Source organism: Orbicella faveolata, unplaced genomic scaffold, assembly GCF_042242905.1.
Source record: "Orbicella faveolata isolate gen_17 unplaced genomic scaffold, um_ofav_v1 contig_25, whole genome shotgun sequence".
Classification (NCBI taxonomy): domain Eukaryota; kingdom Metazoa; phylum Cnidaria; class Anthozoa; order Scleractinia; family Merulinidae; genus Orbicella; species Orbicella faveolata.
In genome coordinates this window covers 24,645,182-24,668,799 of record NW_028301553.1, presented here as the reverse complement: position 1 = coordinate 24,668,799, position 23,618 = coordinate 24,645,182, and the positions used below count along the sequence as shown (strand labels likewise).

At 40.1% G+C, this 23,618-nt stretch overlaps 2 protein-coding genes and 2 pseudogenes across 2 annotated transcripts; 3 read left to right on the top strand and 1 right to left on the bottom strand.

The window, feature by feature from the left end:
- Positions 1 to 849: 849 nt before the first annotated feature.
- Positions 850 to 2,359, bottom strand: LOC149109597 (uncharacterized; annotated as a pseudogene).
- Positions 2,360 to 5,311: 2,952 nt separating this feature from the next.
- On the top strand, positions 5,312 to 6,526 carry LOC110058020 (uncharacterized). Its single transcript, XM_020764613.1, has 2 exons — positions 5,312 to 5,474; positions 6,048 to 6,526. Exons 1-2 carry the CDS (start codon positions 5,312 to 5,314, stop codon positions 6,524 to 6,526), a joined length of 642 nt encoding a protein of 213 aa, XP_020620272.1.
- Positions 6,527 to 8,376: 1,850 nt separating this feature from the next.
- LOC149109596 (uncharacterized) lies at positions 8,377 to 12,873 on the top strand (annotated as a pseudogene).
- A 6,090-nt stretch (positions 12,874 to 18,963) lies between these two features.
- LOC149109595 (uncharacterized) lies at positions 18,964 to 23,579 on the top strand. Its single transcript, XM_089294977.1, has 6 exons — positions 18,964 to 19,217; positions 19,360 to 20,325; positions 20,839 to 21,028; positions 21,321 to 21,621; positions 22,047 to 22,440; positions 23,045 to 23,579. Exons 1-6 carry the CDS (start codon positions 19,100 to 19,102, stop codon positions 23,068 to 23,070), a joined length of 1,995 nt encoding a protein of 664 aa, XP_089151103.1. The 5' UTR covers positions 18,964 to 19,099; the 3' UTR covers positions 23,071 to 23,579.
- The last annotated feature ends 39 nt before the right edge of the window (positions 23,580 to 23,618 follow it).

Sequence of the window (23,618 nt, the reverse complement as noted above, 5' to 3'; positions counted from 1 at the left end):
CGAGATCGCTTGTGTAGAGAATAAATAGAGCGGGACCCAGGACACTTCCTTGTGGGACACCGGAAGTACACCGAGCAGAATCTGGATCGTTGCCCGTTGAGGGCCGTGTACTGCAGCCTAGATGTAAGGTAACTCGTCAGCCAATCTAGTAAGAGGCCACGTATTCCAAATCGACATTGAAGCTTGTTTAATAGGATGTCATGATCTACACAGTCAAAGGCTTTCCTAAAGTCGACAAATGCAGCACCCACCACGAGACCTGAGTCTATGGCATCTCTCCAAGTTTCTGTCAGGTGGATAAGGAGGAGCTCAGTGGAGTAGCCCTTTCGATATGCCCACTGATTATCTGTTACCAGACGATTAATTTTTTGACGATTAATTTTTTGCTCCTAATTTTTTGGTTGCTTTTGCCCCATGCCTCTGCACGACTGCCTGTTAGCTAAAAGGAAATTTGAAAGACTGCTATGCAGGACACCTTTTCTTTTTCATTTTCGGTTACCCTCTACAATTTTTGTATGCAAAGATAAATATATAAAAAAAAAAACAAAAAACAAACAAACAAAAAAAAAAAAACACAACGGTTTTTACAAGTAAACTGTTTTTCGTGTACCAGACTAAATATATACATATACTTTGTTCTGGCAAAATGCTGGCTAAGAACGACTGAATATATACGTACTCGGAAATAAATTATGCTGTTTGGTTTCCCGTTAAAACATTACGTAAGAATGACGCGTGTCTATTCAAATTGTGACAACACCAAGTGACAAAGTCAAAGCAAAACAGAAAAAAAGTGTAATTTTCACAACCAACTTACAATCTCTCCATTACAGACAGCAACAAGGGCCATTGCGTCACTGCTTGATGGTGTAATTATCCTTCCACTGAGCACTGGCATTCATGAGTCATTTCCTTTAATTTTGACTTTAGAACAGCTTTGGAATCTCTAGATTTAAATGGAAGCTCGAAGAAAGTACAGCTTTCCTTAAGCATGGAAACAGTAAAATAGTTCATTTTTTTTCTTCTTGACGTAGTCACACAAGTCATAAAAGTCAGAGACAATCGGATGTGTTAAGCCAATTTCTGTTACAACTGATTTGACGGTGGTCATATGACTCACTTCTTTCTCGTCAATTGATTCCTCGTCAGATTTATCGTCACCGCGGTGCTCGGAGAAGGACCTGCCCGTCTCCTTCTTAAGGAGGACAAACGGGAGAAAAATCTTTGTATTTAGGCTTCGGTCAGCCACTCTTCCAGGGAAAACAGGCGCTCCCTGTTTTCCCCCTTTGCTTTCCACATATCTTGCGAAACTTGTCGCGGATCCTCTCTCCTTCCAGATTGTTCACCAGTTTCAAACTTGGAGGTGAGATACTGCCTTACTTTCTCTAAGAAGCGAACAGCGCCACCTTTTGGTTTATTATGTGCCCATCCTTCGCTTGAATTCGACTGGAAAAGTTCGCTACCTTGTCTCTCGATAACATTGTTACTGTCGTATTCTGAAAGAGTAAGGGGTGAGAATTTTTCAACCCAGCCTGAGTTTGAGTTTGTCATACACACTCTCTGTATGTTGTCCAACAGATATATGCAGCTCCATTTCTTCGACAGATTTGAATGTCCTAGCACATACTGGTTCTGGGCATTCCAACACTAACCCCAATTCACAGCTGCTTTCCGCATCACCACTGTCATGCGCGCTTCCATGCGTTACTCTCGGAGTGAAGCCAGAATTCTCCTGTTCTGTTGTGAGATCGGTGGCGCCTTGATGCTTTATGTAAATTTCATCCCACGGAATGAGTTTGCCAGGCCCAACTTGGAATGCCTTCCACACTCTGAGCCCGTCTTGTTGATACGAAAAGTCGTGTATGGCAGTGAATTGCTGGAGTTTCTTGATATCTAAATCTTTCTTGGTTTCATTTACGCGGCATACAGCTGCGGTACATCCTTGAACTGGCCTTTCTTTGAGCGCCGTGTGTATATCACTGGCAGTGAGAACGTCATGGCTCTCGTTAAAGTATCTCCTTATGGCACCTTTCAAGGGGTATAGGATCCTGTCGCATACGTCTTTTCGAGACTGTGGCTCAGAAAAGTCGTATCTCTGAAGTGACACACCTACACGCTCTCCAACATCACGGGTGGCAACAATAAGCTGGCTATTGTGGTAACAGCCGCCTTCATCTGATTTGAGGTAAGCCTTCTTTACCTTTGGATTTGAGGAGCGAACGGTGATTAGGAGACTCTTCAAGATGGACAGCACAGAGAACCAATCCTCTGAACAGCTGTTGAATAGGTGGTTGTAGAACGAAACGAAAAAATTCCCCTTTCCATCACTCCTGATAGCACAGTTAACGTGCCAGTTCATTCCCCTCTTAGCATACCAATCGTACTGCTTTTCACGAAATCACCGCTGTAAGAAATTCATTGCCCAGTCCATCACTATAAACACGGAATCTTCTGTCAGGTTTTGTGTGAAGTTTTGTTTTGCGATCTCTTGGTTTTCGAATCGGAGAATATGGCATTTCCATTCGTTGATGAAGTTGACGGACTTTGCAAAGTCATACAGAAGATTACCATGTTGTTCTTTGGAGTAAATCGAAGAGCAAAGTTCATTGATTTTCCCTCCACGGATCGAAGAACAGTCTTCAGTTCCTCGCAACTGTCACACTTTGATAAATGGTCGTGTAAGCCCTGGTGTTTGAAGTGTTTATCAACGGGATCACTAAGAGCGAACTTCCTGCATTGATCTGCACAACGGCTGCCTTCGTTGCGACAATGAACGCCTTCTTTAGGCGGTTCCTACTTTTCCTACTTTTCCTCAAGTTGTTCAACAATTTGGGTGATTCTCTGGAAACCTTCGGCACTGTCAGCGGATACACTGTCCAGTCCTTGCAAAGACTTACGCTGAGACGCTTCCCTCACTTTAGGGACGCGGTACATATTGTTGCACGACTTAGTGGTTAAAAACCACGATCTTCACAAAATGCCACATACTTATACCACTGATGAAAAGCAAAAAAGTCATATGGGTACCCAGGTTAAAAAGATTTAAATAACTCTATTAATTAATACCAGTTCTAATTTAAAGGGAAACGTTTTGAGAATAAAAAAAAAGTTTTCTGTTCATGCCTTCACTGTTTAGACTGAGAGTCCTAAAGCTTTTTTAGCATGTATAAACAATAACCTCCATTTAGCGCGAAAATATGCCAGGATATTTGTAACGCGGACATGATCTGTTCCGAGAAGCGAACAGTTTTCCGAGAGATGATGTGAAGTGTATATGAAATAATTCATATTTGGACTGCGGTCATAGATGAAAGTGAAGAATGATCATCGCAGTCAATTTTCCAATATGAAAGAATTACTTCATATATACTTCACATCATTTCACTCCTCACGGGAATATGAATTCAATTAATTGGCCTCGCTCCCAATGTGTGGCTTCATAGCTCAGTTGGTAAAGCATCGCACCGGTATCGCGGAGGTCACGGGTTCGAATCCCGTTGAAGCCCTGATTTTTTCAGGCTTCTTCTTTCCAATTGCTTGAATTGAAAAATTTACTGCGATGATCATTCTTCACTTTCATCTATGACCGCAGTTCAAATATGAATTATTTCATATATACTTCATATATATATATATATATATATATATATATATATATATATATATATATATATATATATATAGAACGTTTGATAAAGCAAGGACGGACAACTTCTGACGGTAAAAAAAGTTAAAAAGTTAAAAATTTAATAGAAAAACGTTTCGGTCTTACACCTTCTAAGACCGAAACGTTTTTCTATTAAATTTTTAACTTTTTAACTTTTTTTACCGTCAGAAGTTGTCCGTCCTTGCTTTATCAAACGTTCTTAAATTCATTTTTGCGGTGAGGCTTGGACTGTGAATCTTCATTGATCCTCCTGACGCAGTGGCATTCTTTGTTGGCTTGAGGCATTTTATAGCCGTTATATATATATATATATATATATATATATATATATATATATATATAAAACGGTTATAAAATATATATATATATATATATTTATATATATATATAAATAATTTCACTGGCTGACTTTTAACCTCTGTCTATTGTTAAGATCAACGTTTTTCATCAACAGCCGCGGTTTTTGCTCATGGATGAAGTAACATCCACGAGCTTAGGAGCCAGTCGGATGGCGCTCGATCACTCACTCACGATCACTCACTCACTCGATTTTGATTAATTTATTCATTAAAACCGGATTAAATGGTTTTCTCCTATCCCTCCCCTGCTAAATATAGTTTTTGTCCTAGGCACTTCTTTGTGTAGGTTTGGCAGGTTTTAGACGGGGACTAGGAAGGCGAAATGTTTGTCCGACAGCATGAAGTTTATACATGGCGGTTAACGCGGCACGATGATGGTTTTTGGTTGAATTCGTGGAGTTGTAAAATGGAAAGTTGATAAGCTAAGCAACAGTAGCTGCGACAAATGAACATGGAGAAGACTAGAAGGAAGCACTATACCATTTTTGTGCGGCAGCATAGCGTAACGCGGCACGAGGATGGTTTTTCGTTCAATTTTATTGAGGAGACCTTCGTGGATTGGTAAAATGGAAAATTATCAAGCTAAGGAACACTAGCTTCGGGAATGAACATTGAAATCCTGAAAGCCACGATGCTCGCTTCGAAATCTTTAAAGCTACAATGCTGAAAAGCGACGATGTCACGACCGCGGACGAATCGTTTTTAAGTCTTTTAAAATGTCACCTGGAGGGGGACAACAGTGCAACGGGGAATGAACGCTGTATCATCTAGAAGCTAAGGTAAGCCTCCTTGTTGTGTCGTATTTTTTACTATGCCTTTTATACTGGAGGGATTATTTCGTCCGGAAAGTAGCACTGGTACAAAATCGATTCCGAATGTGGTCACGTGACAAAAGGCATTGTTTTCTGACTCAAAAGAGCTGCCTTTCGCCATTTTGGGTCATTTTGGGTGTTGTCTCTGCAGAGTTCTCTTCGATCTGTGTATTCAATATTGGCGATTTATATTATCGGTGCTATGGATGTAGTTTGTACAGAAAATGCTGATAACAAGTCTCTCGTATATTCGGGGACAAAAGTATTATCGCAACCCTCTACTGGCCGGGGTAATTCGCAAGGCCAGGAGACCTTTAGCTTCGAAGAAGCTTACGTCGAGTTCCCCTCTCGCTGGGACTTAAAATGCCACAATCGTGGAAAGCGAGATTGAGAGAGAATTGCCAGATACTTGTCAAACAAATGCTAAACAAATGCCAAATAATGTATACCAAATAACAAATGCCAAATACGAAATGTTGAACTGTCAAACACATGACCTATCACATGAGAAATCGCTGAAACGTGAAAATACCAAGGAGGAGAGCGAGTCTGTTACAGTACCCGAGCAGTATATCGACGCATGTATTAGAAAAACTGAACTTCAAAATAAACACGGAACACCATTCCAAGCGTCAAGTAAGTTCAATTGCCTATGCAGTGGCGATAATCTTCAAATTGCAAATGTACTCGAGAATGAAAGAATTATTCAGCTACGAAATTCAAGAGCAGTGATAGTCTCCCATTCTCGTTTACGAATGAGACGTGAGAGAGAGCCTTCGAGAATTTCTTTCAGAATGGTTTCTAGACTTTTTAAAAGGAGACAGACAAGAAGGGCAGTCAAATTATACATTAAGAAATGTGTCCCTACAACATGTAAGTTGAATGTTATGCTTTGCGGATATACTCGTAATCACTTCTTTGACCAATGCTCAAGATCAAAATTCACGGTATTCCCAAAGAAGAGTTTGAATAGACGTAATTTGTTTCTTGTTCGAATGATGACATTTAAGCACAAAAAGTTACCTTTGTTTTGTATTGGTACTGAAGACAATAACCACCAAAAATTAAAGCAGCTCCACATTAGAATTTTGTATCATTTAACTAGCAGACTTATATCACTTAGTGGAGATGTTGAGTTAAATCCAGGGCCTTCTAATCAGTCTAACAATGCCATGTGTAGTTCACCTACAAATTTTGTACCTCTATTAGAAACTAGATTGTCTAACTTAAACAGAACTGCGATTGATGTTGGAGGAGGTGGTGACAGCTTTTTCAGGGCTGTATCACATCAACTCTACGGCAATCCTAACAATCATTTTTATCTGCGCAGTGTTGGTGTTCAGTATTTAGTGCATAACCCTGAACAGTTTATAGAGAGTAACACTGAACATTCTTGGCAAGATTATTTACAAAGCATGTCAAATCAAGGAACATGGGCTGATGCTATCATAATTCAAGCAGTTGCTAACTGTCTTAACTTGTCAATTTATATTATTGAGTCAAATCCAGCCTTTTCTCCTGCTACTGTTGTTGAATCAATGAATGTGACACATGGTAGCCTAAAAATTTACATTGGGCATGTACACGAAATTCATTATGTTCCCACAAGTGAGATGCAAAGGAGATACAGTAATAGTGAAACAAATATAGACAAGAATTTAAACCAAGGTGCCCAAGAAAGGAAATGAACCTGGGACATGTAAGGGAAATCAAGCGAAAGTCCTTTAGAAAACGGAAAGCAGCTAACCCAGAGCTTGTACGGGAAATTAATAAGCAGTCAGTTAGAAAACGAAAAGCAGCTAACCCACAGCTTGTGCTGGAAATTAATAAGCAGTCAGTTAGAAAACAAAAAGCAGATAACCCAGAGCTTGCACGGGAAATTAATAAGCAGTCATTTAGAAAACGAAAAGCAGCTAATCCAGAACTTGTACTGAAAATTAATAAGCGGTCAGGTAGAAAACGAAAAACAGATAACCCATAGCTTGTAAGGGAGACTAAAAACAGTTTTTTTAAGAGAAAGAAAGCCAGTAACCCAGAACACATTGAAGAAATCAATAGAAATTCCAAAGAAAAGCTCAAAACTGTGTCAAGTTTCCATACAGTTGGTGTAGTTAATGAAACACTTTTTCAAGATCTCCCAAATGTATCACAGATAACATTTGGCAGTGACAGGTTGCAAGCACAAAAAAACAAAGATACTAATGCAATTTCCATGATAAATTTGTTTCACAAAAACATTGCGCATGGCCCAGAATATGTATGTACTTGTTGTGATCAGTTGTGGTACAAGTCCTCTGTGGTAAAATGTGATGTAAATGGATACAAATCCTGCTCACAAAATGTGGTTAAGTCCTGTCTTACTGGTTTTAAAAGTGTTAATGACACTGAATGGATTTGCATAACTTGTGATTCAAATCTGAAGAAAGGAAAGTTGCCCAGCTGTTCTAAAGCCAATAAAATGAGTTTTCCTGACAAGCCTGATATATAGAAGAGCGACTAATATCACCACGTATACCTTTTATGCAAATCCGTGAACTACCTAGAGGTGGTCAGTTGTCCATTCATGGAAACATTGTAAATGTCCCAAGTGATGCCAATTCCACTGTACATTGTCTCCCAAGGCCACTAAGTGAATTACAAACTATTCCTATAAAACTTAAAAGGCGTCTCAACTATAAGCATCATTGTCAGTTTCAGAATGTTAGACCTAAGATAGTACTAGATGCAGCTAAGTATCTTGTAGACACAAGTGACTTGTTCAAAGGAGAAGGTATAGAAGTTCAAAATAGATGGCTAAATGATATTAATTCCACCAACAATGAGGATTGGCGAGAATTTGTGCAAAACCCTAGTGTCCTAAATCCTATTGATGAAGCCCTTTCAAAGGACAAGATGGACGATGTAAGCAATAACAACATTTTTAACACTGGAGTTGATAGTCAAGACAAAATAGTTGATAATGATGATTGGTGTGGAGTTGAGGAAAGTCCTTCAGGAGTTACAGATACATTACTGCAGGAATCCAACATAATAGAAAATGCAGACAGAATTATTAGTTTTGCACCAGGAGAAGGAAACAAACCATTAGGGATATTCTTGGACAAGGACTCAGAATACCTTTCATTTCCATCAATATTTTGTGGAAAACGAAGGCCTGACAACAATGAAAGAAATGTCCCTGGATCATACAGTACAATTGCGAAGTGGGAATTAAGAAGTAAGGATAGTAGAGCTGCCATGTCTGTCCCTAATATCTTTTATGAGCTGAAAAAGCTGCAAATCAAGCAAATTCAAGAGAGTGTTTGTATTTCACTCAGAAAGTGTAAGACGAAAGGTAAATGTCTCACTGCTGGAGACTTGAAATCTGAAGATTATCTCAATAAGCTTGTACACCTAGATGAAGGTTTCAGAGTTTTAAAAAGTGTTCGAGGGTCACCACCTTATTTTGAAAAGTGCAAAAAAGACCTGTTTACAATGATTCGTCAACTTGGCAACCAAACATGGTTTTGCTCTTTTCCAGCTGCTGAAACAAGGTGGACTCATCTTCTCCAAACGTTAGGTAGAATTGTTGAGAAAAAAGAGTACAGTGATGATGAAATCCAACAAATGACTTGGGAACAAAAATCAGATCTTATTAAAAAAGATCCTGTGACCTGTGCTAGGAACTTTGACCACATAGTACAGTTGTTTATTCGTGATGTTTTAAAGAGCAGTGTTGCACCTATAGGAGAAATAGCTGATTATTTTTACAGAGTAGAATTTCAGCAAAGAGGAAGCCCACATATTCATGGATTGTTTTGGATAAAGGATGCACCGCAATATGAAAAAGATTCCAATGAGGAGGTTGTTACATTTGTCGATAAATTTATCATCTGCCACAAGCCAAACAGTTCAAGTGAAATGGAAAATCTTGTCAATTTGCAAATGCACAGACATGCCAAAACTTGCAAGAGATCAGGGAATAACATATGCCGATGAGAAGGAGAGTAAACTAATAAAAGAAAATTCCAAAAAAATTAAACAGGTCCTTGACAGCATGAAATATGGGGAATATATACGCTTTGAAGATTTCCTGAAAAAATTAGGATTAATTGAAGAAAGTTATCTCTTAGCTATCAGGAACACATTAAAGCGTTACACATCATTTCTTAAAACATCACCATCAGAAATAAGGATCAACAATTACAATGCTCACTTACTCCAAGCCTGGCAAGCAAACATGGACATACAATATGTGTTAGATCCTTATGCCTGTGCTACATACATACTGTCGTACATTACAAAAGGCCAGCGAGGTATGAGCAGACTTCTGGAAAAAGCGTCTGAAGAAGCAAAGTCAGGTAATAAAGACATTACCAATAGAGTTAGACATATTGGAAACAAATTTCTCAATGCAGTTGAAATCAGTGCTCAAGAAGCAGTTTACCTTGTATTACAAATACCTCTAAGACGTTCATCTCGTGATGTTCAGTTTATAAGCACCTCACCTCCAGATGAAAGAACATTCTTAATAAAGAAACTGGAAAAGCTGAAAGAGTTGCCTGATAGCTCACATGACATAGAATCTGATAATGTAATGAAGCGGTATCAACGGAGACCAAAACAATTAGAAAAATTTTGCCTTGCTGACTTTGTTGCTTGGTCGTCACTCACTGCTTCTGGTGACTTTCTTCCAGAGACTACTTTTGAGGAAAACACTGATGATGACCCAAATGACACTAATATTACTGACCCACAATGTGAACTAACTGAATACAAACTGAAAGGAGGCATGAAACTAGTAAAACGAAAGAATGCTAAAATTTCTCGATATGTCAGGTACCATAAAGATAAGGACCCAGAAAAACATTACAGAGAGCATCTTATGCTTTATACACCATGGCCGAAGGAAAGCATAGATTTGATTTAAGACTGTCACACTCACCAAGAGAGATTTGAGCAGGTTAAGGATAAAGTTATCAGGCATTCAGAAATACTAGATAACGCAATGGAGGATATGAATAATACTGAATGTGACAACTTTGACAATATTAATGTCGCTCCAAATGCAGAACATATCAATCAGCAGGACTGTACTGTTGAAGACAAACAAGCCTAGTGAACTGTTTGGTTGCTTTGACCCCGGCAAAAACAAGCAGCATGGCCAGTATGATTTGCTTGATGATATTGGAACTTTCCCCAGAAGTAGTGATCAGGAAGAACTTGTTGTAAAGCGCATGTCTGATGACGATTATCGTAGACTTGTCCGCTCTTTGAATGAAAAACAAAGACAGTTTTTTATTTTATTTTTTTTTTTTATCACGTCTTAAATTCAATTAAAACAAAAGATGACCCTCTAAGATTATTCTTAAGTAGAGGTGCTGGATTTGGCAAAAGTACCGTTACAAATGCATTGTATGAAGCTCTGATCCGATTTCTGAATAGTATTGCTGGGGAAAATCCAGATGATGTGAAAGTTGTCAAGACTGTCCCAACTGGTAGAAAAAGCAGCATTCAATATAAAAGGAAATACACTACATGCTGCTTTGAAGGTATCTGCCAATAGAGGATTCGAGTATTGTGCCCTGGCCAGCGACAGATTGAATACCATTAGAGCAAAACTAAACAAACTTAGGGTGATATTTATCGATGAGATTTCTATGGTTGGAAGTGGTATGTTCAACTTTTTGAACTTAAGGTTGCAACAAATTATGGGAACTAATGAACCATTTGGTGGAATAACCTTGGTAACTGTTGGAGATCTTTGCCAGCTTAACCAGTTTTTGATAAGTGGATCTTTGAAAATTCCCAATCTGGCTATGATGAATTTGCAACTAACATTTGGACAGAGTACTTCACCCTCTTCAAATTGACAGAAATAATGAGACAAAAAAATGACAAAGAATTTGCTCAGCTACTCAATCGTTTGAGAGAGGGAAATCACTCTGAAGGTGATATATCCATTTTGAAACAACGACTTCTGAATGTAAGGCCTGAACAAGATAATTATCCTATGAACATGGCACATTTATTTACTACAAATGCATCAGTAGATGCTCACAACAATCCTCTGTATACCCTCTCTAAAGCTGATAAAGCTCAGATTAAGGCTGTGGACATTATAGTTGGGGACATTTCTGATGATCTCAAGAAACAAATGAAAAAAAAAAAAATCCCAGATGATCCAACAAAGACAATGGGTTTATATTCGCTAGTGTCCGTAGCAACTGCAGCAAAATATGACTTGACAGCTAATATTGATGTGACTGATGGACTCACCAATGGTGCAGAGTGTGTCATAGAAAACATAGACTACAGAGTTGAAAATTCTACCAGACCAAGTATTATCTGGGTCTCTTTTCCACATCCTGACATAGGCAGAGACCAGCGCAGAGAAAATGCACATTTGTACAAGGCAGCTATAGATAGAAATTGGACACCAGTATTGGAAGTAACAAGACAATTTCGAGTCAATAAAAAAAGTCAAGTCCAAAATCTCCGGCGCCAATTTCCGCTTAGACCCGCTGCTGCCAAGACTATTCACCGTTGTCAAGGCGACACATTAAATGAGGCAGTTGTTGATTCTCTAGCATCCACAAGAGAGCACATGCATTATGTTGGCTTGAGCCGTGTACGAAACAGCTCTGCACTGCATGTTCTTAATTTGAATGAAAACAAAATAAAGGTTACTGACAGGGTTAAAAGTGAAATGAGCAGATTAAGAACACAAGCAAGCCTTGTACCTTTAGCAGTGTTACAGACTGACAATTCACTCCAAACAAAAGCAATCTTGTTTCAGAATGTTAGATCTCTCCTCCTCCACATAGATGATGTGCGAAGTGATTACAACATTCAAAAAGCTGATGTCAACATTTTTGTTGAATCAAAACTTTGCTCGTCAGATAGAGATGATACATATCAGCTTGGTGAGTTTACTCTTTACAGAAATGACTTTAGTCAGTCTAACATAAGAACTTGCTATGGAACTGATGTGTACATTAAGAATGATTTAAATGGTGCTAAAATTCCATACAGATGTATCTTTAATAATTTGGAATTACTGTTATGGTTTTAAGCCAACCAATTCCAAATATTCATGTCACTGCTATCTACCGCTCGAAAACTAAAGTTACAATTTCACACTTAATTGATGCTCTTACTCATCTTCGCAACTCGGTATTAATAGAACCTACAATTCCAACTGTACTGCTTGGGGATTTCAATATTGATCTAATGCAGGCAAATACAGAACAAAAAGCTCTAACAAAGTATCATATAACAGACGAAGGATACACTCAGATGATTAACCAGTATACTACTGACTGCCGTACACAGATAGATCATGTTTATACCAATGTACCACAATGTGTACAATCAGTAGGTACCCTGGAGTCTTGCTACAGTGATCATAAGCCTATTTATATTTCCATGAAATCTGTTTGAATATTTGGTAAAAAAATTTCACCATGTGTATCATATGAGATCACTATAATTATGTTTAATTTAGCTGAATATGAAACTTAACATACCAAATAAATATCTAAATGTATCAAGAAACTATTTGAATCACATATAGAAAATAGTCACAAAATTTATTGGCAGAAACAAAGAATGGTTTGGATTTCCTGTACTTTTCATGTTCTTAAATTCCTAGTCCTCATAGAGATTCAAAATTACATGTAACTCTACCAGAATCTGCAGATTCTGTACATACGAATAAATTTTTCAGGTCAAAGAGATTATTTGGCTCCAATGTTCCTTAAGGAAAGCATACCATTTATAACTGGCATTTCCTTTCTTAAACCCTTTCCAGAAAAGCAAGAAATTTCACTTGGACACCACATTTAGGTAAGTAGCTTATTTTTGTTGGGTTTGGGGAGAGGGGAGGGGGGAGGGGAAAGGGCAGCAAATTAAAGTTATACATTTCATGTATCATTTTTCTGCATTCATTTTCATACCCTTTTAAAATATGTGACCATTATCTTTATTGTGTATTGCAGGTGACATCGCGTTGGGGCTTTACGGCGTAGGGGGACGTCCCCCAGGTGGCGGATAGGGAAGCCCTCCCTTTGGTGGGGGGGGGGGGGTTGCACCTGAATAATACGGAATAGGGTGCCGTGGAGAAGACAACTCTGATCTCAAAACCCGGATAGATGGAACTCGATAGCCTTGGTAGGCAGTCCGTCTAGGAGAAGGAAAACTCTGATTCTAAACCACAGGCGGATGGAGCTCGTCAGCCTTGGTCGGCAATCCATCTACGAGAAGGAAAACTCAGAAACCAAATCAACCGGCCCCCCGGGTTTAGGGTTGGGCGGTGGGCTAACAACCCAGTCCCGGAAAAAACAGACCTGTTACAGAAACCACAACAACAAATCCAGAAAACAACTTGGCTCCGGAAGAGTCCTCTCCAGTAGAGCCTATGATGCGGGCTGGTGAAAGCCTTCGGGAAGCCAGTGCGAAGGCAACTCTTCCGACAGCCAAAAGCAAGATCAGAATAGGGACCTGGAACACCCGAACCCTATATGAGGCAGGGAAATCTACACAAGTGAGCAGGGAAATGCATCGCTACAACCTCAAGATGCTAGGGCTGAGTGAAACACACTGGAACGGCGCTGGACGAACGCGACTGACGAGTGGTGACACTATCATCTACTCCGGACATGAGGAAGGACACCCACACGTTCATGGAGTAGCCCTGCTTCTGACACCTGAGGCAGCACAGGCACTACTCGTCCGGGAGCCAGTATCACCGAGGCTCCTGACGGCAAGGTTCAATTCCAAGGGGAGGAAAGTTACCGTCATCCAGTGCTATGCACCCACCAACGCAGCAGAGACCGAGGAAAAGGAGGCATTCTACGAACAGCTCCAGGCAGTGATGGATAAGCTGCCAAGAAGAGACCTGAAGATTCTAATGGGTGACCTCAAAGCAAAAGTGGGGGCAGACAACACCAACAGAGAACTCGTCATGGGAAAACATGGAGCTGGCGTCCAGAACGAGAATGGAGAGCTACTTACTGAGTTCTGCACTTTCAATGACCTGGTCATTGGAGGCACCGTGTTCCAGCATAAGCAGATCCACAAGACGACTTGGACATCACCAGATGGGAGGACTGTGAACCAAATCGATCACGTCACCATCGGAAGAAAGTGGAGGAGAAGATTACTGGACGTCAGAGTCAAACGAGGAGCAGACGCAGCCTCGGACCATCACCTGGTGGTGGCAGACCTGAAAGTCAAGCTGAAAGTCTACAGAGATCGAGCAGACAGGCCATCTCACAAATACAACGTACACAACTTGAAAGACAAAACAAAGGCTGAGATCTACCAATGTGAACTGAGAAACCGGTTCAGCGCACTCGCCCACCAACCAGAAGAATCAGTAGAGGAGACATGGCATGGCCTGAGGGACACCTGGAAGGCCACATGTAACGAGGTCCTGGGGAAGAAAACTAGACAACGCAAAGAGTGGCTGTCAGCCAATACATGGACCCTCATCAAGGAGAGGAAACAGCTGAAGAACGACATCAAGCAGACCCAAGACCTGCAACGGAAGCAAGATCTACAGGCCCAGTACTGGGAGTTGAACCGACAGGTCAAGAAAAGAACCAGAGCGGACAAGAGGAGCTTCATACACGATCTCACAGAAGAAGCAGAAACAGCAGCTGGCAAAAGAGACATGAAGAGGCTGTATGAGATCACAAGAACACTGTCAGGGAAGAATAAGGCCCCCTCAAGACCAGTGAAAGACAAGAACGGCGAGACCATCACAGATGAAGCCAAAGAGAGAGCAACATGGTCAGAACACTTCCAAGAGATTCTCACCAGACACCCACCTCAAGTCCCACCTGACATCCCACCAGCAGCAAACCAGCTAAAGGTGAACATCAATCCACCAACCAAGGCCGAGGTCAGCAAAGCCATCAAGTCCTTGAAGTCAGGCAAGGCAGCAGGCCCAGACGGCATTCCACCAGAAGCACTAAAGGCGGACGTCCAGACCTCCACAGAGATGCTCCATCTACTGCTGATTAAGATCTGGGAGAACGAGCAGATCCCGGAGGAATGGAAGAAAGAGTACCTGGTGAAACTGCCGAAGAAAGGGGAACTGTCATCATGCAACAACTGGCGGGGAATTATGCTGCTCTCCATCCCAAGCAAGATCCTGACAAGAATCATCCTGGAGAGACTCAAGAAGGCCCTGGACGAAACTCTACGAGAGGAGCAGGCAGGTTTTCGCCAAGACAGATCCTGCACAGACCAAATCGCCACGCTGCGAATTATCATCGAGCAGTCGTTGGAATGGCAGACCCCGCTGTACTCAGTATTCGTCGACTTCCAAAAGGCATTCGACAGTGTCGATAGAGGCGTCATCTGGAGGCTCATGCAACACTACGGCTTCCCCCCACCCCCACAAGTTCATTTCCATCATACAGCAACTGTACGACAACTCCAGCTGCCAAGTCATGCACGATGGGAAGTTGACGGACACATTCCAGGTACAGACCGGTGTTCGTCAAGGCTGCATACTGTCGCCGACCATCTTCCTTTTGGTAGTCGACTGGATTATGAAGCAGGCAACATCAGACTAAACGACCGGCATCCAGTGGACTTTCACCAAACAGCTGGAGGACCTGGACTTCGCTAACGACACTAGCCTCCTCTCACACAGACACCGGGACGCACAGGAGAAGCTGTTCCGCCTCGCCGTAGAAGCTGTGAAGACGGGCCTCAATATCAACACCAAGAAGACGGAGGTGATGCGAATAAACAACAAGAAACAAGACCCCATCACACTCCACGACGAAGACCTGATCGAGGTGGAGAAGTTTGTCTACCTGGGCAGCGTCGTCAACAAAGATGGAGGAACAGACGAAGACATCAAGAGCCGGATCAACAAGGCCAGACATGCATTCAACACCCACCGCCCCATTTGGAACTCTTCAGCCCTCTCCCTCCTCAATCTTCAACACCAGCGTCAAGTCTGTCCTACTGTATGGCTCCGAAACATGGAGAACTACCAAGTCAAACACCCACAAGCTGCAGACCTTTATCAACAGATGCCTTAGAAACATCATCAACATCAGATGGCCAGACGTCATTTCCAACGCTGACCTATGGGACAAGACTGGTCAAAGCCCCATTGAAGTGGAGATCAGAAAAAGGAAATGGGGGTGGATTGGCCACACACTCAGGAAGTCCCCCTCAAACGTCACCAAGCAAGTCCTTGACTGGAATCCGCAAGGAAAGCGAAAAGTAGGAAGACTGAAACAGACTTGGCGCAGGAGCACTGACGCAGAGGTGAAGGCCATCGGAACGACATGGGCGCAGCTGAGGAGGACCTTACAGAACCGAGTGCGTTGGAGGAGTGTTGTTGTGGCCCTATGTTCCTCAGGGAATTAAAAGGCTCAAGCAAGTATTGCAGGTGAAGCAAGTTGTACTATTGTGCAGATGCATACAACCCAGATGAACACTGCAATAACAAATACAGTATAATATGCAAGTGACAGTAAGCAGATGTTAATATTAACAACACCATTACTGATGCTATACATGTTTACCAGCCGTGCCAAGAATAATGTCAAAAGACTCATAGAAACTGGCTTTAACAACACAAACTTGTCACCCTTAAGACTTCATGGAATTAATCTGAGAATTACAGATGGATATAAAATACTCCTGCTTACAAAGAGAGTTGCTTTCAACGCTTGTGTTAGCTGCCACTTGAGCTGTTGAAACTCATTCTTTGTAAAAGACACTAGTTACAAGCATATAAAATGGCTCTCCAAACTGCACTTATAATTACACAGTTGGAAACACTTTGGAACTTTATCCTCGTATGTTGTTTAAAATCAAGAATGTCAACAAGTGAAATCCACCTGAACTCACGACATGTGTCAAACTTAACTCAGAAATGAACCTATAGCTTTGCAGTTCATGAACATGTACATGTAGAGTAACATCAGTCCTACATATTAGGACTGCAATTAAATGAAACTGCTAGACCCCATCATAAAGAAACACTGAAATAGAATGTGTTAATCTGTCTCTATTAATTAAATAGAAATCTTGCAATGTTTATTTCAAGTATAGGCTATCCTAACTTTTCCAGCTTATACCTGTTGAATTTTCATTCAATTCTTAAAATGGTTGTCTTGCTGTACTTCTGCTACATGTGTGTCCTACTGCGGTAAAGATTATGTTATTTATAACCCAGCAAAAAATTGATAACCTCTTAGCTTTTATGTGCTACGTTATGGTAGTCAATATTTCACTGTGTTACTAAGAAAGAAAATGTTCCTAATAAAAGGAGTGTTCTTCTTGATTTTTGTTGTTGCACTCTCTTGAGATCTATTTCAAATGTGTAATAAATAATTATTTATTAAAAATGATTTTACCAGAGAACGAATTCAGCCACCTAAACGGTGTCAGTAAGCAACCATATTTAGACATCAGAACCTATGCATTACATTTGACCAACAGATGTTTATTTTCCCGTTTTTCACTCTTCTCTTTTTATTCTACTACCTTTTCTACATTCATCCAATAGATCATTTCCGAGTTGCCTTTTGCCTCTATGTCAAAACGAGTCTAAATGTAAAACCATTCATATGACTTCCACCTAAAGGTTCCTTTTTCATGCCAATCAAACTCAGGTTTCGCACGAAGACCCATTGTGAAACAAAAGCACAAGGAAACATTTATCCATGAGCTGCCTCACAGGGGCCTTTGATTATACAGACAGATTTATCATAGTGTCAAAGTCCACCATTTGTTGACACGTTGCGTGACAGCGCAAGTTTCCGTAGACTCACAAGTTTAATGGAACGAAAATATTTACATTTATAGCCTTCAAATTTCGTGCTAAATATTCTCACATTAACTGGTAATGTTTGAACGTAAAAGGTAAGTTGTAAAAGTAAATTTTATATACATTATTCTAAACTGGAAGCACAAATGTAAGCAAACATTTGCAATTGTGTGCTCGTTTATCGTCAGCGTAAACAAACTTCGTGCGACTAATTCGCGTATCATGTTCCCCTGATGAATAAGGTAGACATATTTAAATAATTTGCCGTTCCTTGGTTCAGGCTCACTCTGATGGATCTTGCCTTCAGAGTACTTTTCCAGCGATTCCAAACAATATTCAACCGGATAAGGACTGAGCTATCTACGTGTCTGTCGCGACTGGAAATAATCAACTAATGCAATCAAAATATAGCTTTTCCCACGGTTAACATCCGGAAAGCCAAGGCGCTTCAAAGTCGTGTTCGTTTTAAAACAAATAAGTTAAACAAGGTCAATTCCATCAGATTTCGATAAATGCCACCGTCGAGGCGTTTACGTTCACCTAAATCCAACGCTGAGAGCACAACTGAATACTTACAGCTTCCAAATTACAGTGTAAATGTCCACAAAAACCCGCACTTGAACGAAACAAAGACCCGCACTCGAAACAAATGTACAGGACATGGTTTGGCGATGATGTCATTTGTTTCGCCCCTGCTGCGGGGCGGCCAAATCGGTGTCGCAACTTCGTACAAAGGTCCACCGTCCCATGAAACTCGACTCAAGTCTGCATTAGGACTGCGTTCTACGAACGCAATTATCCTTCAAATCTTTTTCGCAACGCGCGCAGTTTTGAAAAATGGGGAATATTCTCGGATATTCCCCAGTTTTAGCTGGGGAGTATTCGGTCACGTGACGCGTTTAGAACAATCGTGCGCGATGGGTTATAAATTCGAATATCTTATGACGATAAGCCCGCCAGCGACCCCACTATGGTTGCCGGATTGTTGCAATATTTAATAACATACAATTTATATTCAGTAATTCATATTTTTATTCAGTAATCGTCACTTTATATTGAATGTGTCGTATTTTTGTTCACTAAACTCATTTTTAATTCAGTGATTCATATTTTTGTTCAGCAATCGTCATTTTATATTCAATGTGTCATATTTTTGTTCAGTAAAACTCATTTTTAATTCAGTCATTCATAGTTTTGTTCAGCAATCGTCATTTTATATTCAGTGTGTCATATTTTTGTTCAGTAAAACTCATTTTTAATTCAGTCATTCATATTTTTGTTCAGTAAAACTTATTTTATGTTCAATGATTTTTATGTTATTCAGTAAATGATAATGTATTTAACAATGTTTTTGTTCAATAAAATTCCCAATTTTTGTGCACGCCGTCAAAATTTTATTCAACCCGTCCGATTTTTATTCAATAACTTCCGCTGTCCTATTTGTCAGCGGATCACTTTCGCGCCTTTTTGAAATCACATGACCCTCTGTTGTACCAAAATGGCGGAACATACTGAGCCGATGTTTACTGCAAAGGACGTGGAAGAGGCTGTTCAAAGAGGAATTCAGAGAGGTATCGCTTCATTTAGAAGCGAAGGTAAGTCTTCCAGCACTTTATGTTCCATTTCAGACTGTCTGGTGGAGAAAGCGAGAGTAGCTTTCATTTGTATTTAGCGTACGTGCACCTAATTGAGAATGGTACTTTTTTTTTCTAAAAAGATGTCTTGCTTTAACCACAGATTTGAGACTCCCTGGTGTTACATCAACTCCTTTTCCTGGACGATCACTTGTAAGTGGGGCAATCAGTCGAGCTAGGGACCTTCTGCGATCAAATATTGGAAGTGTTAGTAGCTCCTTGGAAGCATCAGTAGCTCAACAGCCAAAGCGTAGAAGAATTGGTCATCATTACACTAAGAAGTCAGAGAAACAACCAGAACAAAAGACCTTAGAGATTTCGGTGGTTGACTTTATGGCTCGTGAAGAATTTGTCGATGAAAAGGGAAACATCCCTCAAGTTGTTCCAGACTATAATTTAGGAAAGGAGGATCTTCTGTTTTGTGGAACTTTTGATGTTATAACTAATGATAAGGAATATGCAATAAGATCAAAGATAACCGAAGTATTGGCCACACGAATTCCTGGTATATTGCCAGATGATTTTTCTTTTGTTGAAGTCTCCAGGAAGCAAGTGTGTACACCAGCATGCAAAGAGGGGCACAAATGGGATTTCCCTCAAGTCAAGACTATAGCTGGGCAGGGTAAGCTGTATGTTCGCTTGCAAAAACCAAAAGCTCTAATTGGTGTGGAAAAACCATCAACGGTGAGTGACCTTCCATCTACTTGTCCGCTGTCTGTTCCTGAGTCTGCACCAGATGTACAGCTGGTAAATGAATGTTTTGCAGGAGGCAACATGTCTGCATCCTCACTGTGTGACCCTCAGCCATCAACCTCAACTGGCAGAGTTTCATCGAGCACCATCAAAGTAGGTCCTTCCAGCATCAGTAACAGAGGAACAGGATCACAATCTACAGCTGTCAACATCTTGACCTACAACCAGTCTTTTGATGAGGATGAGCAGAAAGACATAGAAAAGCTCAAAGCAATGTTCCCTGATAAAGATGAGTCATACCTCTCTGATGTTATAAGAAACAACATGACTCTTAATGACACAATTGATGATATTGTTGGCGTTGAAGCTCTTGAAGGTTGGTTTTGTTTTAGATAAAGTAAATGTACTGTTAAAATAACTCTTAGAACCTTGGTCATGGTATAGCCAACATAGATAGCATGCTGTGCTATTGAACAAACTTGTTCTGTACAATTAGGGTGGAGCTGTACAGAATCTGTTATTTTAGTTAGAAATTTAAAATTAACTTGTTATGGCTAATAAAATTATTTACTCGAACATCATTATATGGTTAACTTGAAAGGTGAAAACAATAACATCTGTTAAAAGCTGGTAATTGTGGATATGTTAAAGAATACCAGTGAAGTGGAGTTGATGTAAATGGTGGGTTTGCCTTTTTAAGTAGAGTAGAATATCAAGTCAAAAAATAATTTAGAAATTGCTCGTAGCTGTAATATTCTTGATATTTCTTTCAGGGTCAAGTATTTCCAGTGATTAGGACTAGTTGTTGATAAGGATTATTTCATTTGCAACATAAAGTTACATGCAGTTGTATAATTTTTTACTGTATGTGTTTTCTTTTAATTCTCAGTTCCAATTTGTTTTAAAGCTGAACTGGCATCACATCGTCGGAAGTACGGACCAGAAGAAGGAGTTAATCGAATAAATGTAGACAGAGAAACTCTGTTGGAAGATAGGATCATTACTTTTAAAAGCCCAAAATTTGACACCCGAGGAACTTTGCGTGCAAGGTTTGCTGGCGAGGCAGGATTAGATCCAGGAGGAGCAGGGATGGCGCAGTGGTGAGAGCGCTCGCCTCCCACAATGTGTCCCGGGTTCAATTCACGGACCCGGCGTCATATGTGGGTTGAGTTTGTTGTTGGTTCTCCTCTCTGCTCCGAGAGGTTTTTCTCCGGGTACTCCAGTTTTCCCCTCTCTTCAAAAACCAACATTTCTCAAATTTCAATTCCATCCTTGAATGCACGGACATTTCTGAACGAGTTCTGTGAACTCCTTGGTGCTCCGTGGGTAAACAAATTACATTTACATTTACAAATTACAAATTACATTTACAGGTTTGAGGATGGAGTACTGCTTGTTACTTGCAAAAGTCACTTTTTCGAGGGAAGCATCCTTGTTTGAAGGGTCAACTGACAGATTTGTTCCCATCTACAATACATCAGCCATCCAATGTGACATTTTTGGATTGGCTGGAAAAATGATGAGCTACATGATTGTTCATCATGATGTGTCATTTTCTTGCATGAGCCCAGCTGTTTATGAGTATTTGGTAAGAGGGGATCTTCATAAAGCAGCACGATTGTCTTCTGTGTTGGATGTGCCCGATTGGGATATACGTGAAATCATTTCAAAGGTAACAATGTATGCAAATTATAACTGAAGAATTACCCTAATAGGTATGATTATCCACTTGCTGTATTGCATTTCTCTTCTTCAAGTAGGAGTCATCAGATCTGTAGTAAAGAGGGTAAAGGGGGTTCCCTAAAATTTGAACTGTGTTATAAGCAAGTTCCTCTGCATATACTTCAGTTTTATGAAGGCCAGTATTGACTTGTATAGCTATCATGAAGTAATGAAGGATGTAGAACAGCAACATATGTTTTCCTTGGTTCACAAGTAACAACTCAACATAATCCATTCCGAATTTCTAAATTTAACTCATTCTTAAGGTTATTTTCTTATCCTCCTCTCTGATGGTAACACAAATAACTTGCAATGTATTACTTTGATTTGAAACATTTGCCATTATGCAAAATGTTTGTTTTTACAATTTGACAGCTAAATGACATCAAAAGTGATGAAGACTTGAGGAACTTCTTACTGGAGAATCCAAATGTCCGTGACATATTGAATGTGGCTGGATGGGTCAAAAACATCACTATGGCAAACAAAGGATCTGCTGTAATGAATCTCCTCATTCATGAAGTGCTCACAAAACGGAAGGTTCCCTTGGATCAGCTACGAAGGGGACTGGATTGCTTGGAAGTTATGTCTCTGATTCAGAAATATCCTGAGGAGATGAAAGTTTACTTTGTCAAGGCAGATGGTGAACACTTAACACCAGATATCGTGATCAAGAAAGTCTTCGCAAATGCAACACGTGAAGAAGACAGTGAAGAGAAAGAAAGAGCACGAAAGTTCTTTGTACAAAGTCTTGGTGCCTTGTATGATGGTAAGTATTTCTAAATTAAGGAGTAACAACAATGATGCTGCAACCTTCTTTGAAGCAGTGTATTGAACAAGAAATTGGGTTAATGACCAAGTTTTGGAGGAAAGCAGACAAGAGATCTCCCTTGTTGAAGGCACATAGCCACCTGGGAGGGTTGTGGATATTGGTCCTGAAGCAAGCCTGTTTACCACAATAAATGATGAAATACACGATGGAAATTCATGCACACATTGTGGGTATTTTGTGTTTACACACTGTATGCCCCAGGGTTTTTTTAATGAAAATGTGAAAATGGCTGATAAAGCGAGGAAACAAATTGCTGCAGAAATTACTCAGAATCCAAGCAATACCATTTACAGTGAGCGTTATTTTGCATTGGAGCATGTCTGCAAGCTTCCCCCTCTCTCCCCCTTCTCCTTTCACGGTTAATTCAGCGTGATGGGTACCTGTCTCCCTCGCTCACAACTCAGTTTCCAGGATTTGCCAGGATTATTATTATTATCATCATTGTCATTATCATTAATATTATCATTATCATCGTTATTGTTATTGCTATTGTTGTTGTTGTTGTTTTTGTTATTATTATTATTATTATTATTATTATTAGGGTTAGAAAACAGAGGAAATTCTTAATGCAGAGTCCAACGTTGTATGTTACAACCATTTAAACCTGAATTTCAGTGTGAACTACAATTTATACTGATGGGTAGCAGTTGTCCTGTCGGTAATGATTGTAGATGACCAAAAAGGATTTTGACTAGATTTACAAAGTCCATGTTCATTCTACATGTAAGTGAATGAAACAGTCTCCCGCCATTAGGATTAGAAGAGAGGGTAGAATTAGTGTACAAGATTGATGGTTCTTCTATATTTTTTGCCTGTCTACTCAAGCTTCAAGTCCCACTGGTGTTTGACTCTTTCCATAACTTTTATGAACAGGTCATCTTTGCTGTTGATTATGGGTACAGAGGCTTTGGGTGTGTTTAATAAAATACCTTTGTGAAAATATTTTTGGCAGTTATTACAGCAAAATTAAAAGTAAGCTGCCATTGAATTAGAGCCAATGTTTGCACTTACTTGTATAGTTGACAGTTGTGTTGCATTAGCTGAACAGTTTTGTAATTGGCCTTACAATGAAACTTAGGATTATACGGCATAGCCGTCAGTCAGTAATTTCTTTC

Bases quoted from the DNA above. Each gene is read 5' to 3' on its own strand.
- LOC110058020 (XM_020764613.1), top strand. From the start codon at position 5,312: ATGTTGAACTGTCAAACACATGACCTATCACATGAGAAATCGCTGAAA. The intron at 5,475-6,047 runs GTAAGTTCAATT...TACCTCTATTAG, and splicing joins AACACCATTCCAAGCGTCAA to AAACTAGATTGTCTAACTTA.
- LOC149109595 (XM_089294977.1), top strand. From the start codon at position 19,100: ATGACCCTCTGTTGTACCAAAATGGCGGAACATACTGAGCCGATGTTT. The intron at 19,218-19,359 runs GTAAGTCTTCCA...CTTTAACCACAG, and splicing joins CGCTTCATTTAGAAGCGAAG to ATTTGAGACTCCCTGGTGTT. The intron at 21,622-22,046 runs GTAACAATGTAT...ACAATTTGACAG, and splicing joins TACGTGAAATCATTTCAAAG to CTAAATGACATCAAAAGTGA.